Here is a 15466-nt window from a genome sequence, read left to right on the forward strand (position 1 = left end):
CCAGCAGATTATTAGAATCCATCTTAATATTCTAATGTCCATAGAAAAGATCAAATGAAAATCTGTGACAAATTATTCATATAGAATATATTATCATATTGATTTGGAGAGGATGAAGATTTAGATCATCTTGCCAAGTAAAGAACCCTCCATGACCAGAGGAGATGTTGCCATAAGATAAGGGGCACATGGAATGTATATGAAAAAAATAAGTAAAAGTATTGAGTTCAGCCTCCTGAACATGTCTAAGTTCTGAGAATGTAAGACTTGTGCAAAGTACTCTGATTGATGGGTCTTGGTTTCCACTTTTTAAGGGTGAGAGTTTCCTCATCTGAGTCATTTCATGAAACTCTTAAGGAAAGTCCATTATCAGACTTTTTTTGCAATCCAAGTATACGCTGCAGTTACACTAATGCAGTTGGTATCACCTCGAATTTTTGCCAGGTGGCCTCTGATGATATTCAAGAAAAAGGAAGAAATCTGCACATAATCAGAGAGCAGGAGCAAGTCTTCTCTGCAATGGTGGTCAGTATCAGAAACTAAATGGATGACTGGATTAGGGTAGTACTCAGAGCTGACCCATGTCTCACTAGATCATTGCCGTTCACTGCATTCTAACTGCAGAGAATACACTGGGCATAGAGCAAACATAGAGTTCTCAAAACATAAGAAACTTGTAAAAGTCAAAATACATCAATATGAATCACGCTTTAAAAATATTAACATATAATAAATAAATTTTCAGCCTTCAGAAAAAAATATTTTAGAATTTATTTGCATTTTTAGTAATGGACATATTCAAGAAAAAATACTCATATGTTTCATGATACAATTATTTTTTAATTGAAAATAATTTTTAATATACCATGTTAAAATGAATAAGAATTTCAAAATTATCAGGAAGCCAGTGGACATCATTTATCTCCTCAATTGTGTAACAAATACTCATATTGATTCCTAGTTAGACATGTCATTAAATTTATAAAAGTAAAGAAAGTTCAATCTTTAATCTATTTGTTAAATTAATGCAAAGCTGATTTGAATTATGAACATTTGCATTTAATTAATTTTTTGCACTGATAAATATTTCTTCTAACATGTTTTTGTTCAAGGAAGCCTGCTACTATCTTATGTTCTTGGCATAACAACTAATTGATGAGTTTAAATTTCTAAAAGATAAAGACTGAAAAATAATATAACAATCTTACATTACAGGTAAATATTTGTTTTTCTGACTGAAAACTAAACATTTGATTATAAATAGTGATTACAGATTATCAGTATTAGTAATTTTTATTTCTTATTTATTTAAAAAATTTTAAATTATGTTTTATTATATTTTTAGTGATTTTTTAAATATAACAAAAAGGCATTTCAAGTTACTATATTATTATCTATATTTCTTGTTATTTTCTCTCAAAATGATCTGTTTGCCTTTAACATAATGCCACATTCTTTGTCCTTGAGAAAAAAATATGACTCAATTGATCTCTTCTGTTTGAAGGCAGTATCCAGACACTTTCACTAAAGGGCACCCAAGAGCACTTCTTGACTAAAGGTGGAAAATATCCTAGTTTGATGTACTATCATAGTAATTAACCATGCGTGCTCTGAGCCTAGCAACACTGGGCTTATTTTTATTTAAAATGTAATCAATTCTATTCTTATAACATACTAATCTTCTATGATGTTTCCCTGATCTGTATGTTCTAGGGGAACATGTAAATTTTATTCTTCCATGGTCCCTACATCAATCAAATTCAGCTCACATTTTGTGTGCTCCCTGGATTTAGCATATTATCAGTCTGCATATCACTTAAAGTTGAAAATTAAGAATTTAATATTATGTATAGAATATACGTAAAATGATTAATGTCCCTGTGTCAGGAAAGTAAGAGGAAGAAGATAAAGCCACCTGAGAAAAGACAAAGGAAGAATGGGACATGCTCACTAGTTAATGGTATTGTCAAATTCTAGGCTATATCTGTAGGCTACGGTAGAGACATAGGAATTTTGAAAACAGGATGAAGATGATATGTTTTTATTAAGGTCATTGTGGCTAAACTAAACAGGACTGACCATTCAGGCCTTTACCACACTTAGAAAGATCTACTCCCTTTTTTTTTTCTTTCCTGTTTTACCAAATTTTCGACAAGAAAATAAACAACATTTTGTGACCAAAAATATAGCAGTTGCCACACAGGCCAGCAGAAACCCAATCACATCCAAAGAGTGGTACTGGAACCAGGTGAGGTTGTGTGCAGCTGGCCGAAGGTGTTTGGCTCCTTTGTGGCGCATGACAAACTCAATCCAGAAGACTGCTCGATCCAGGGGCTTGACAGGTTGATCGTGGTGAATCCTTGATAACCTCATAGCATTCTCTTTATAACTGGTAGACAAAGACATAGGCAGAAATGAGACGGTCTTTTTCATTAAAGGTAAGTATGTGATACCTTTGCATAATCTATTATATGTTATGCCACCCAAAGGTCAGAGATGTGGAGAAACATTTAATCTTTGTTGTGACATGACCTTTGCTGGTTGCAAAGCATTTTAGGAGTTGTAAATGGTGTGTACGGAAGAAATATGTTTTTAACAGAATGTGGCCAAATATAAACACATAAAAAAGGAATAAGCTTAAATTTTTCAAGAAAGAATATTAATATTGTATGAAGTATGATTTCAAGGATTGTTCTAAGACCAAGACTGTAGCTAACCCATATTGTTGGAAAATATCTACTAAAAGGTCCATAAGCATGAACTCTGCTGTCTGACAGACACTGGCAACTGATAGTCAACATTGATGAGTCATATTTTTGTAGTGTCTGAGATTCCCCCATTGCATACTCTTGTGTGTTTGTGATACAAAAGACATTGTCTATATCGGTAATGTCAAAACTGGGTGAAGGTTCTAGGGTAATTTTAGAAATGACAAAGTGATGAAATTTGAGTTTTGAAGGTAAATAGAAATATCTCGCTAGAATTTGAGCACATAGATATTGTGGAAATATGGTAGTCGTAAAGTTAATATCGCTAATGGTCTCTCAAACAACGATGGTTATAGGTATGTATTTGAAAGGCTAGTTATGTTTTCACTTGACATTTCTTGGTGGTTGAAACAGAATTAGCACGCTTCTCTGGATTTTTGGTAGAAATAAAATTTCCAACCTGGAGACATGAAGTTGACAGAAAGTAAGTGAGTTTTGATGAGATGTCCTAGTAGAGCAGGACATTTTTGGGATTGGGGAAAGAGAAATGTGGTCATCATTCACTAGTGAATGTGGTACAGTAGATCCAGCAGCAAGAGATAATGTGTTCTCTATATGCACAATGAGAAAGAAGAATCTTTTAATTAAATAAAAATAGTGATAGGGTCAAAACAGTAATTTCACAGGATTCTTCCTAATACATTTTAGGCAAACTTCAGTGCTAATAGCAGTCTATTTATCCAAATAGTTCTTTTGTTCAAGTTTTCATCATTCATAAAGATTTAAAATTTGAAATACACACATATTTGATAAACTTGTATTTGTGAATCTAAATAAAAATATAGTATTCTTTCTTATAAATGAGATAGAAAAAGAAAGAACTATGCTCATATTTAAAATTATAATTCCATATTTTATTCTATACTAATGTTTTATTTCTGTTATCTTAAAATGTTATAAATGATGAAATTACTATGATTTATGTATTTAAATGTATTTTTTGTGTTTTTAATTCTTTTAAGAAATATAAAACTGGAATACAAATACATGCATATATTCAATCTACACTAGATTCTTTTGTTCCCAGATAATTTCAGAATTGACGTTAGGTTTAGAGTCAATGTTAAGGTATTTTAAAATAATGTTAAGTATTTTCTTAGAAAATTCTAAGAGTATTTATGATTCTGTGGTATGTTTTATATCAACAGTTTTCAAGTCATCAATAAAATTTAATGATCATTTTATAGAATGAAGTATAGTTTTAAAAAATTACCAAATTTGCCTACTTTGATGTTTAGTAAAATGAACCAAATTATCAGCAATTAATAACCTGATAATAGTCTAATAGATTAGATATCAAGGTCATCATTTATGAGAGAAAAAAAAATCACAGTAAGTCTTACTGAATCTCCTAACTTCATGCTCAGCTCTTGAGTTAATATTTATAATATTTTGAAAATTATTGCTTAAATATGTATATTAATAAAAGTCATTTGTTTGGAATGTGAGAGGGAATAGTAGAAAAGAGAGGTGACTTTTTAGCATGGACTCAAGGCAAATATTTAGTATCCTTTTCTGGAAATGAATACACTGATCCTTTTATCTAGAAAACCTTGATAGTAAGGCTTTGAACAGATAGTTTTACTCAAAATAGTTCCACTAAAAGCTGCTCAAAATTCTACCTGAGTTTACCTTTTCTCCTACCTCCTAAACTTTGGTTTTCAGTCATGTGAATGGAATGTTACAAGTAGCCTTCAGTTTGTGCCTCTGAATAAAAATAATTGTGTCAGAGCTAACTTAGAATCAATTTAAATATAATGCACCTATGAAAATTCAGAACAAGTACTGAGAGGGCAAGATGAAAAAGAAATCATGATAAAAACTTACACAATATTGAGGTAAAAACCTCAAAAATGACAGACTTAGAATATCATGAAACATAATATATAATTCAAAACAGAGTTTTGAAGTGTGATAAGAATGTGAGAGTTATAAATAAGAGTTCAACAATCGAAATATAAAACAAGCACTGTTAAAAGATATTGGTGAGCTGTTGAAATACGTTGTAAAATAGCATTGTAAAGGATTAAAGAAATCAGAAACAGCAAGCAATGCTCATGTTGAAAAAGCAAATTTACTAACTTATGTACTATTTGGGGCAATTTCTGTGAATTAAGAAAATAAAAATTAATTAGAACATTTAGAAAATAATAGAGAAGGAAAACAAAATATTTTAACATAGAGAACATTGAAATCTGATGTCCCTAAAATAGAGATAAAAATGGAACTAAAAGAAATTCTTATAAATAACATACGAAAATTTTATTTTTGAAAGGAAAAGTTAAATACATTTATTTTATATCAACAATGTTGAAAGGACTCATTACAACCCAGGGAAATGTTGACAATAATTCATAGAGATACATTATATTTTACTTTCTGAATAAAAAATAATGGTTTTTTTCCATGCTGGAAAAAATAGAACATTTAAAAAAGAAATGATAAGATGGTGCTCATAATCTATGCAGCATTTAAAGTTAGATGACCGGGGTTTGGAGAAACATGGCAGAGTGAGAGACGTCCCCAGATCTCTCCCCTTGAAACAACAATAAGTTGAACACCTAAAACTCAACAATAAAAAAAACCACCCAAACTATACACCAGCACATCTGAGCATGGGATCTGCACATAAGAACTACCATATGTCAGAACCCCAGGAGTCAGGTAGTAGACTGGGAGAAATAAAGAAGCTGCCTATCACAGCCACCAGAGCTCCTGTAGAAGGTGGGGGGGAGAAAAGTGCAAGTGAGTTCCATAAACAGCTCTTCCTGGGAGAGCTGTGAGCTCCATGTGGCTGGCACCAGTGCCCAGGCATGAGGTCAGAAAGCAGAGAAGTGGGGACGGCAGAGGAGCGTGGATGGCAGAGAAATAACAGTTGATTTTTACCAGCCGCGGAAGCAAAACACAAGGCCAAGCCTCAACCCCCATCCTCCACTTCAGAGGGTACTTCCCCCCATATCCTCTGAGACCGAACACTGCGAAGTCCCAGGGGAATCTGAGCAAACATGACAAAACTGTTGCTAACATTGCCAGGGACTGAGACTGAGGGTAGCAAGTGTGATTAAACATCTATAAGAAAAAAAAAGGCATTATTAATGCTTTATATAAAGCTAGTATCCAAGAGACTTAGATGCCACCTACTGGAAACTAAAAGAAAAGTGTCTTTTTTGCAACAGGCTAGCGAGGTCTTTATATAATTAGACCTAACGAGAATTTCCCAAATCTCAGGAATGAGCTGGAGCTCGGAATTCAAGAAGTCAACAGAACACCCAACTATCTCAACCCAAAAAGGCCTTCACCAAGACACATTGTATTAAAGTTATCAAAAATCAATGACAAAGAGAATTCTCAGGGCAGCCAGGGAAAAGAACGGTAACTTATAAAGGAAAAGCCATTGGATTATCCTCAGACTTCTCAGCGCAAACCTTACAAGCCAGAAAGGAATAGAATCAAATATTTAAACTATTAAGTCAGATGAATCTCAGCTCCTTTCCATTAACAGGCTGTTAATGTTGACAGTTCTCATTCAATTCAAAGTGAAGCTGTAGCCTCCACAAAAAAAAAAAATAGTTGAAAATCACATGATATCACTTACATGTGAGACATAAACCTAAAAGCAACAAATGAACAGGACAAACAGAGACTCATGGACATGGACTATAGACTAGTGGTTACCATAGGGTAAGGGGTGCAGGAGGAGGGGTGAAGTAGATGGGGTAAAGGGGGTCAAATATGTGGTGACAAAAGAAATTTAACTATGGGAGGTGAACGCACAGTGTAAATACATATATACCTTACTATTAAAGTGTACAGCTGAAACTTATTGAATTTCATTAACCAATGTCACCATAAAAAAAAAAATGAATGAATTTAAAATAAATAAATAAATAAATAAATAAATAAATAAATAAAGTTAGAAGACCATGAGTATGTTTACATAGTTCTGAAAAATAGAAAGTGAGAGCTAAGTATGTTATATTCAGATAGGTGTTATTCTCATATTGGGGCAGTAAACAACTATTGTTAAACATAATCTTAAGGAATTCAATATCCACAAATTTTTATTGAATTAAAATTCCATATGATATATCTAATTAGAATGAATCGAATATGTTTTGGAATAAAGAATCTCTGAATAAATGGTGAAATTTAATTCTCTTAAAATATAACAAAGAGACTAAATAAATGTGAGATAAGTAAGTGCCATAAATATTGACAAATCAAAATTTTAAGTAATACACAGGAAATGAAATAACTTCCAGAGTTGAGTTCAACTGATAGTGGCTGAAATTAAAACACATAGTTAAAAATTAACACTCAGAAAAACAAACAACAAAAACCAGACCAAAAAATAAAGCCACTCAAAAGTATATATATATATATTAATTTTGAACCTTGGTGAGATATTTCAGAGAAAAAAATTAAGATATAATTAGATATATCTAAAGTTCAATATAGTTTAAAATTTATTTCAATTTATCTTTAGCTAAATTAGATAAAATTTAAGATTTTTCTTAAAAATTCACACAACTGATATTTATAAAGTTATTAATTATTCTATCTCTCCTCACTGTACATATGCAAACGTAATGAATTAGTATGCTCTCAGTGTTAAGGATGGTTATTTTTGAATGATTAATATTGGGTAAATTATCACTTCCATTTTTGTACTTACTGAATGTGTATAATATTTAAAGAAGCATATGTATATTATAAAATAAAACAGATAAACCAGAATAAATATCTGAGTGTAATCATTAACATTATTTTAATAAGACATTGGTAGGTATTTGAAATCTGAGTGTTTTTGCAATTTTCACAAATAAATTTGTGAAATGAAATAATAAAGTGGTTTTTATGTAGTTATTTTATGGTTTTATTTAAAAGTATACCAATTAGGGAGGGAAAAAATGGTAGTTGATAGAGGCTCTGTTCATCCCTCTGGCGACCAAATCAAAGTTGTAACAGAAACAAGGAGCAAGCAGCAAGGAAAAATCACCTGGGATCTTGATGAACAAGCCATACAGAGAGGAAGAAATCCAAGAAATCACACTGTATGAGCAGAAAGAAAGATGGAGAGAGGGCTGCTGGATCTCAAGCGGCTGAGAGAGATGGTGGCTGTGGCAGCAGCAAATGCCTCGTAAAGGGGCCGTGTTCATGAGTGGATTTTCGCGGTGACAGATCTGCTCGCTCGGAGCACCACTGCCCATTTGGCTATGCGCAGGGGGGACTAAGGACTTATAGGGCAACATTGTCAGAGCGAGGGATACAGACATGCCGGTGGTATCCATTGTTTCTTGTTGAGCCCTACCCCTCCCAGTGCACTTGCTGAGCAGCACCTAGACTCACACTGGAAGCAACTGGCCTCAGTTTCTGGTGTGGCCTTTTGAGGCAACTGTAAGCACGGCATCTGTGGATTGCTTGCTGAATCAACAGGTGGCCCCGATGGGGCAGAGGCTTGGGCTAAGTTTGGTCTGCAGCTGACCCCCTCTCTGGACTGTGCCACTGGACACCTACTTCACAAATTCACACTAATAAGTCTGGGAGACTTAGGAGCTTTGCTTAGTGCATAGAAACAGACACAAAAAGGCAGACAAAGAAGCAGAAACCATATGAGAGAATGGAACAGAGATCCAGAAATAATGGAGTCAAGTAACCTAACAGATGCAGAGTTCAAAACACTAGTAATAAAGATACTCAATGAACTTTTGGGAAGTGTAGATAAATCCAGTAAGAACTCCAACAAAGAGATAAAAAACATAAAAACAGAAATGGAAATTATAAAAGGGAAGCAGTCTGAAATGAAGAACACATTATCTGAGATGAGAAGTATATTAAATGGAATATACAAAGGAATAAGCAAAGTGAATAAAGAAGAGGATCAAATGCCCTCTCTAGAGGACAGGAAAGCCACTCAGAACACTCAATCAGAATGGCAAGAAAAAAGATGCCAAGACTATAAAAATTATTTAAGGAGGATATGGAACACTATTAAAGCTTCAAATATTCATCTGATAGGCGTAATTGAAAAAAATCAAGATGTTGAACAGCTGTTTGAAGAAATAATGATGGAAAACTTCCCTAACCCAGTGAAAGAAATGGACATAAACCTCCAGGAAGCTCAGAGAATCCCCAAATCCAGGAATCCAAAGAGACCCACATCAAGACACATCATAATCAAAATGCCAAAGTTTAAATACAAAGAAAGAATATTAAAAGCAGCAAGAGAAAAACAGTTACCTATAAGGGAATATCCATAAGACCGGCAGCTGATTTCTCAAAAGAAACTATGCAGGACTCAAGAGCTTGACACAAAATATTCAACAGAATGAAGACCCAGGATCTACAACCAAGAATACTTTATCCAGCAAAGCTCTCCTTTAGAATTGAAGGACAGATAAAGAGCTTCCCAGACAAAAATAAGCTAAAGGAATTTATCACGCCAAGCCAGTATTACAGAAAATGTTGGAGGGACTTCTTTAAGAAGAAAAAACATGTATCATAAACAAGAATAAAGAATGGCAACAACTACATTCCTATCAATAAGTACCTCAATGGAAAAGAATTAAGTGCTCCCCCTCCCAAAATGGAATGGCTGAATGGATTAGAAAACAAGACCCCTACATATGCTGCCTACAAGAGATTAAAAGATTAAAAGACACTTCAGATTAAAAGACACACACAGACTAAAAGGAAGGGGATGGAAAGAGATATTGCTTTGATGGACCTAGCAGGTAATTAAGTCAGACAGAAAAAGATAAACACTATATGATTTCACTTATATGCGGAATCTAAGGAACAAAAAGAACAAACTAATCAAAAACAGACTCACAAATATTGTGGACAATTTGGTGATGGACAGAGGGGGTTGGGGGCTGGGAATGGGGTGAAGGGTTAAAGAAATACAAATTAGTAGCTGATGGATCGTCATGGGGATGGGGAGCATGACAGAGGGAATGTAGTTGGTATTAATATGTTGGCTAGGTGGAAGGTCAGGGGAAGGAGGAAGCAATTGGGGGGATCATTTTATGAACTGTATAGATGTCTAACCAATGTACTGTGTACTTGAAACTAATTGAAATAAATAAAATTTTTCATAAAGTACACCAATTACAAATGCAGGAAACATTGAACAGTCTCAGATATGATGGGTAACATAATCAAAGATAAGCCTTTCAAAAGCAGTAGTACTTACGAAGGTTCATCAATGACTGTTCTCAAGGCATTGAGCAAATCTGCACTTGTCATTGTGTTTATGTTCACCTCCACAGCCGCTCCTTTGGCCTTCATGTGAGCAATGTTATCAGGCTGATCAGCAAACATGGGGATGCCCACCATAGGGATCCCATGATAAATAGCTTCATAGATCCCATTGGTTCCACCATGAGTGATAAAAGCTTTTGCTTTGGGATGACCTAGTTTGAGGGTTGGGTGAGAAGTTGGTTAGAATTTTATTACAATAGTTTAACAGAATTTCAGAGGATAATTGAGAAAAACTGCAAGATAACTCAATGAAAAAGGCAATATTTCCTACAAAAGCTGAGCACAGGAGTTATTGCTATTTCAGAAAATCGTGATCCCAGGAAAAAGTGGAATTGACTCCCTCTGCATTGTCTGGAAAGACTTTACTGAGAAGGTGATATTGGAACTGAGACTGAAATTTGAAAAGTGATGAGAGTCTTAACTGAACATGCTCTTTTGTGAACCAGAGGAAGCAGAAATCTATAAACAATGGCCAATTTTTAAATTATACCTGCCTTAAATATGCAATAAAATGTAAAAAATTTATATTATTAAACATGTATTAAAAATATTTGCTGTTAAACAGTTACTCAATTTGCCCATGATCAAACTATACAGCTTTTTCCCCTCGGTCTTACCAAGAAGATCATTCTGGGGTATCCAGTCATAGAGCCGAGTATTGGCTCCTAATGTGGCTGGTTTCTTTCCTTTGTATCTCCATAAAATCTGTGGAAGACAATGCTTTCATTTTGCAAGTAAAAACTTACAGTTAAGAATTTTTACCTTTTTTTTGTGGTAAAGAAGGAAACTATTCAGTATGAACAGCTCGATTATGGGACAGCATGGCTGCTGGCTGCAAAGGAACCCCGAGGTCAAGCAGCCTGGGGTGTGACCCCTCTCTGGCTAGACAGCTAAGCTCCAGCTGGCTCTGCAAAGCTATCTAGGTGTTCTAGCTCCAGCCGGGAAAATGCAGTCCTCAATCTTCAGTAGAAAAGGAAGTTCACCCTCTGAACCAGAGAGGGCCTGTCTTATTTAGAGAGATGTTCCTACCCCTGGTCCCTGATTGACCCATCCTCATGCAAATAAGGACTCCACATCCTAACAGTTCAATTGGTCCACAAAACACTTTCCTGATTGGTCGGGGTAGAGCTGCTCTGAGTGGTCAGTGAAGATGTTAATGAGGATATAGCTGCATAGCTCCAATTGGACAGGGAAAGTCTCTGTCTTGTTGGTTGAAATATGATTCCAGGAACTCCTACAAAAGGGTTAGCTCAGATGGTAGGAAAAATGTAGGCTGGCAGTTCAGTGTGTCAACTGATGGTCGATGGCGCCAATTCAGCCTCAACAGGAATCTCCGATCTGGGGTGCACTGAAGAAGGAAACTTTATTCAGTGCAAACAGCTCAGCTGTGATATAGCCCACTGTGAGTACAACACAGCTGTGGAACCGCTCAAAGTGTTACACTCAATTATGAAGCAGCATGGCTATGAAACAACACCGATATGAGGAAGCCCTAGGATATGGTCCTTCTGTCTTGACAGCTCAACTCTGCTCTGCTCTGCCCTGCTCTGCTCTTCCTGCTCTTCTCAGCTCTGTTTTGGCAAGACATTTTGGAATTTTTTCTCTGGTGTTTTAGCTCCAGCTTGGGATATACAGTCTTCAGTCAAAAGGGAAAGTGAACTAAAGAATTTTAAGGCTCTAGAGTAATTTAAAAATCATGTAGCCCCACCCTGCTTTATGTGATAGTTGAGAGGAATGTACAAAAGGGATAGTTTGCAAACATTGAGAGAGTAGGACATTGACATCAACCTTTTTTGAAAAGGCTTGTGCTAATAGTCAATTAAGTACAGTATTATGACTTACAAGTGATATTTATCAATTAAAATCCAGAGATTAGGTGGAAGAAGAAACAATGACTGAGCGGAGAACTAGGCGGATCTGAAATAAACAATATGAATATTTAGAATCTTGATGAGGTCAGGATACATCCGAACTTAAAAACCAAATAAAGGGACAGTTTAAAATATAAGAGCCGGATGATAGGATGCTTATATCAGATATCTTTTTTCCTCCAGGCATATTTTCGATGCCCGCCAGCCGCCCGCCTGCCTTCCCGCCTTCCCTGTCCCTGTCCCTGTTCCTTCCTTGTTTTTCTTCCTTCTTCCTTCTTCCTTCCTTCCTTCTTCCTTCCTTTCTTCCTTCCATTCCTTTTCCTTCCTTTCTTCTTTTTTCTTTTTTCTTTTCTTTTTCTTCTCCCTTTTCTTTGTTCCTTCTTCTTCTTCTTCCTTCTTCCTTCCTTTTCTTCTTTTCCTTTCCTCTTTTCCTTCTCTCTCTTCTCTCTTTTTTCTTTTCTTTTCCTCTTTTCTCTGTCTCTCTTCTTTTCCTTCCTTTTTCCTCTTTTCCTTTCCTTTCCTTCCTTTTCCTTCCTTCCTTCCTTTCCTTTCCTTCCTTTCCTTCCTTCCTTCCTTCCTTTCCTTCCTTCCTTCCTTCCATCCTTCTTTCCTTTTTTTCCCCTTCCTCCTATCTATCTTTCTTTGGTTTTGGAGGGAAGTTAAATAGGAATTGTCCTTTTATTCATTATTTAATGAACTATCTTGTTAGGATTTTAACCTTTTTTCCATACTTTTTTTCTTTTGGAGGACAAATTCCAGATTATATACTAATAGCTTGCTACAAATAAGAATAAAGTTTTTAGAAATAGAAATTGAAAGTTTTAATAGGCCTACTTAGTAGACGTACCATTATAGAGTTTTATATACTATAGTTAATATACAAATGTAGAAAGTCCTTAGGTAAGAATTGTGAAAAATAATGTAAATTGAGCCACTTCAAAATGGAGTCAAAACTGCCATTACATAGGAATTGCCTTGTATGTCTTACTCTTCACACACTTTGAAGGTTTAAACTGGGCCAAATAACCTTTAGACTAAGCAACCTTGTATTCCAAACAACTCTTTGCAGAGTTAACAGGAAAACAGACACTATGACTGCTGGACTGAAAACTAAAGACCTTCTTTAGAATTAGCACCATCATGTGGAGCTATAGAATCACTCAGCTTATTTGCACCTATGGAAATGTCTTCCTTGGCTTATTAACATCAACAGAATTTTTTTTCTTTTATTTATGTTAATGATTCCCCTTTTCTTTCTCATAAATACTCCTTGCCTTCACCACCTAGTCGGAATACTATTTGGGTTTCTGCCTGAATCAGTGCTTCCTAGGATTGCAATTCTTTTTTGATCTCAAACACTTGTGCCTCCCACTTTGGCTTTTTATTTTTTTATATTAACAGAGTATGTAAAGAGTAGAAATCTGGAATTGTAAAGACAAGAAAATTAAAGTTAATTGAATATCATAAATTAGAAAATGTATATTGCTTGACAATAATTGAGGATTTTAAATTGTTTTTAACTGTAAAACATTTAATTAAGATTAGGCTTCTCTTTCTAAATCAGCTACACTTTGAAAGAGTCCTAATAAAACCTGGATATATAAAGTATGTACCTGGGCATGATTCCTCTCTATGTATACTTTCTCACTTTTCCTGGATCTTGGACCTCATGCACTTGAGAACTTTTGAGAGTAGTCTGTGCAGGTCATAAGATCTCACATAGTAAGAAGTTATTAGAGTCTTAACATTTTTATCTCCATTCACTTGAAAATAAATGACTTCATCAAAATATGTAGTTCCATAGCAATGCAAAGGCTCAGTAGGCAAATGACCAAATGTGTCCAAATATAACATTTTAATGTTTTGAGAAATTATTACTTAAAGGTAGTTCCAGTTATGCTCAGGGTATAACCAGTTTCAATTTTCACTTGGAAAGAGTACCAATACCCCACTCTCTAATTGGCAAAGTGGCTGCTCACTAGGATTGGAGGTTGTACTGACCTTCTGTGGAATCTGGGCAAGGGCTGAGGCAATGAGATTGGCTTTTTCTTCTGTAAGATTTTTAACCATTGACCCCAGAGAAAACACCACAATACCATATTCACCTGAACTTTGGACAAATTCTTCCATTTCCTGCAGAGATAAAATTTTCTTTTATAAAAATATAGGATTACAGAGAAAAAAAAGACACTCTACTCTTCTAAATATGCAGAGTCAAGAAAAGTAACAGAGACATTGTTAGACTGGTCTTCTTCTGTCTCGTAGAACTCTATGAGAAAATATGTTTCTGAAAAGTATGGCTTAAATATATAATGAGTGATTATAAATAGAGTCATGGAGTCAAACCATTGTACCAAATGAATAGATGATAAGAAACAGATCTTCTCATGGTATAAGGAGCGATTACTCCCAAGGTTTAATTTATAAACCAACAGAGTTGTTTGCAAACTCATAAAAATATTCCTTGGAGGGGAACCCATAAAAAGATTTTGAACTAGGCTTAAAATTTTTTAGCATGCTAGTTTACAGCCAATAAATTATTAATAAATTGATCTAACTTTCTGTTAGGTATTTAGGATATTTTTGTCATACTTATTTTTTTATGTATTTATAAGGCTAAAAAATGAATTTTTAAAAATAGGATATATATATATATATATACACATATATATATAGTAATATGTTTAACAGGTGACAACACAGTCAACCTCTTGTTATAATCATAACATTTATAACATAGTGATTTTCTGCCTTCCACAAGAGTGTGAGTCTAACTGCATTAATTTGAGCCTTGGCACAGAAGTAAAATATAAATTTCTCTGCAAAGTAAAATTCTTTTGTAGATTGCTCACAGTTGTGCAAGTGGAGCACTGTAAAGTCTGGGATTAGGGTCTTTCACATCATACTCTATGTGAATATCACCCTCTACAGATGTGTCATGCATTCCCCTTGTAACTATTTTTGGTTGCCCTGTCATCACTGATGTTCTCAGTTTAAGGCTAATACAATCACTAGAGGAAAGATGATGCCATAGAGCACCTGCAATCTTCTACAGAGATTATTTTTGTTTATCTACAACCCAAGCAAATGGGTATCAGTCTCCTCACTCTTTATTGATAAAGATAGTTATATATTATTTTTATATTTACCTATTATTTTTATATTTGCCTCTCAATTTTTATATTTACCTATTATTTTTATATTTGCTTCTCAATATTGTTTTCTTCCAACATTTTTGGCAGTCTATCTTAATTCTTCAAAAACTTTGGAATGTGTTATACAATTTTCTTTTTATCTTCCCCCGCAACTCCCCCCAAAAACTTGGCATAGTAGTCTTAAAAAAAAATTTAGCATTTGTATCTCTCAATTCTATGACTTCTACTTTATGTTGATGACTCCCAATCTATTTCTAATGGTCACTGCTTAGACAGAAACCTTATATTATCCAGATGATTTTTAGAACTCTCCACACGAAAATTCCTTTGGCTCTTTAAAGTGAATTTGAAATTGAACTCATAATTGTCATCTCAAAAGTTTTTCCACTAATTGTTTCTTATTTCAGTA

General features: G+C 34.5%; 1 protein-coding gene across 3 annotated transcripts in view; it reads right to left on the reverse strand.

The window, feature by feature from the left end:
• Positions 1-755: 755 nt before the first annotated feature.
• Positions 756-15466, reverse strand: part of LOC120588157 (UDP-glucuronosyltransferase 2A2) — a 68577-nt gene continuing 53866 nt past the window's right edge. Inside the window, exons 4-7 of one of the 3 annotated variants that reach the window (XM_039845360.1) lie at positions 13904-14035; positions 10649-10736; positions 9964-10183; positions 756-2389 (exon numbers count right to left, since the gene is read on the reverse strand). In XM_039845360.1, coding sequence (XP_039701294.1) covers positions 2110-2389; positions 9964-10183; positions 10649-10736; positions 13904-14035 — 720 coding nt within the window. In that variant the 3' untranslated portion in view covers positions 756-2109. The remainder of the gene's footprint in view (positions 2390-9963; positions 10184-10648; positions 10737-13903; positions 14036-15466) is intronic. The other 2 variants (XM_039845358.1, XM_039845359.1) reach the window with 2 other exon arrangements.

The sequence above is a fragment of the Pteropus medius genome, unplaced genomic scaffold (assembly GCF_902729225.1).
Source record: "Pteropus medius unplaced genomic scaffold, Ma_sr-lr_union100, whole genome shotgun sequence".
NCBI lineage: Eukaryota > Metazoa > Chordata > Mammalia > Chiroptera > Pteropodidae > Pteropus > Pteropus medius.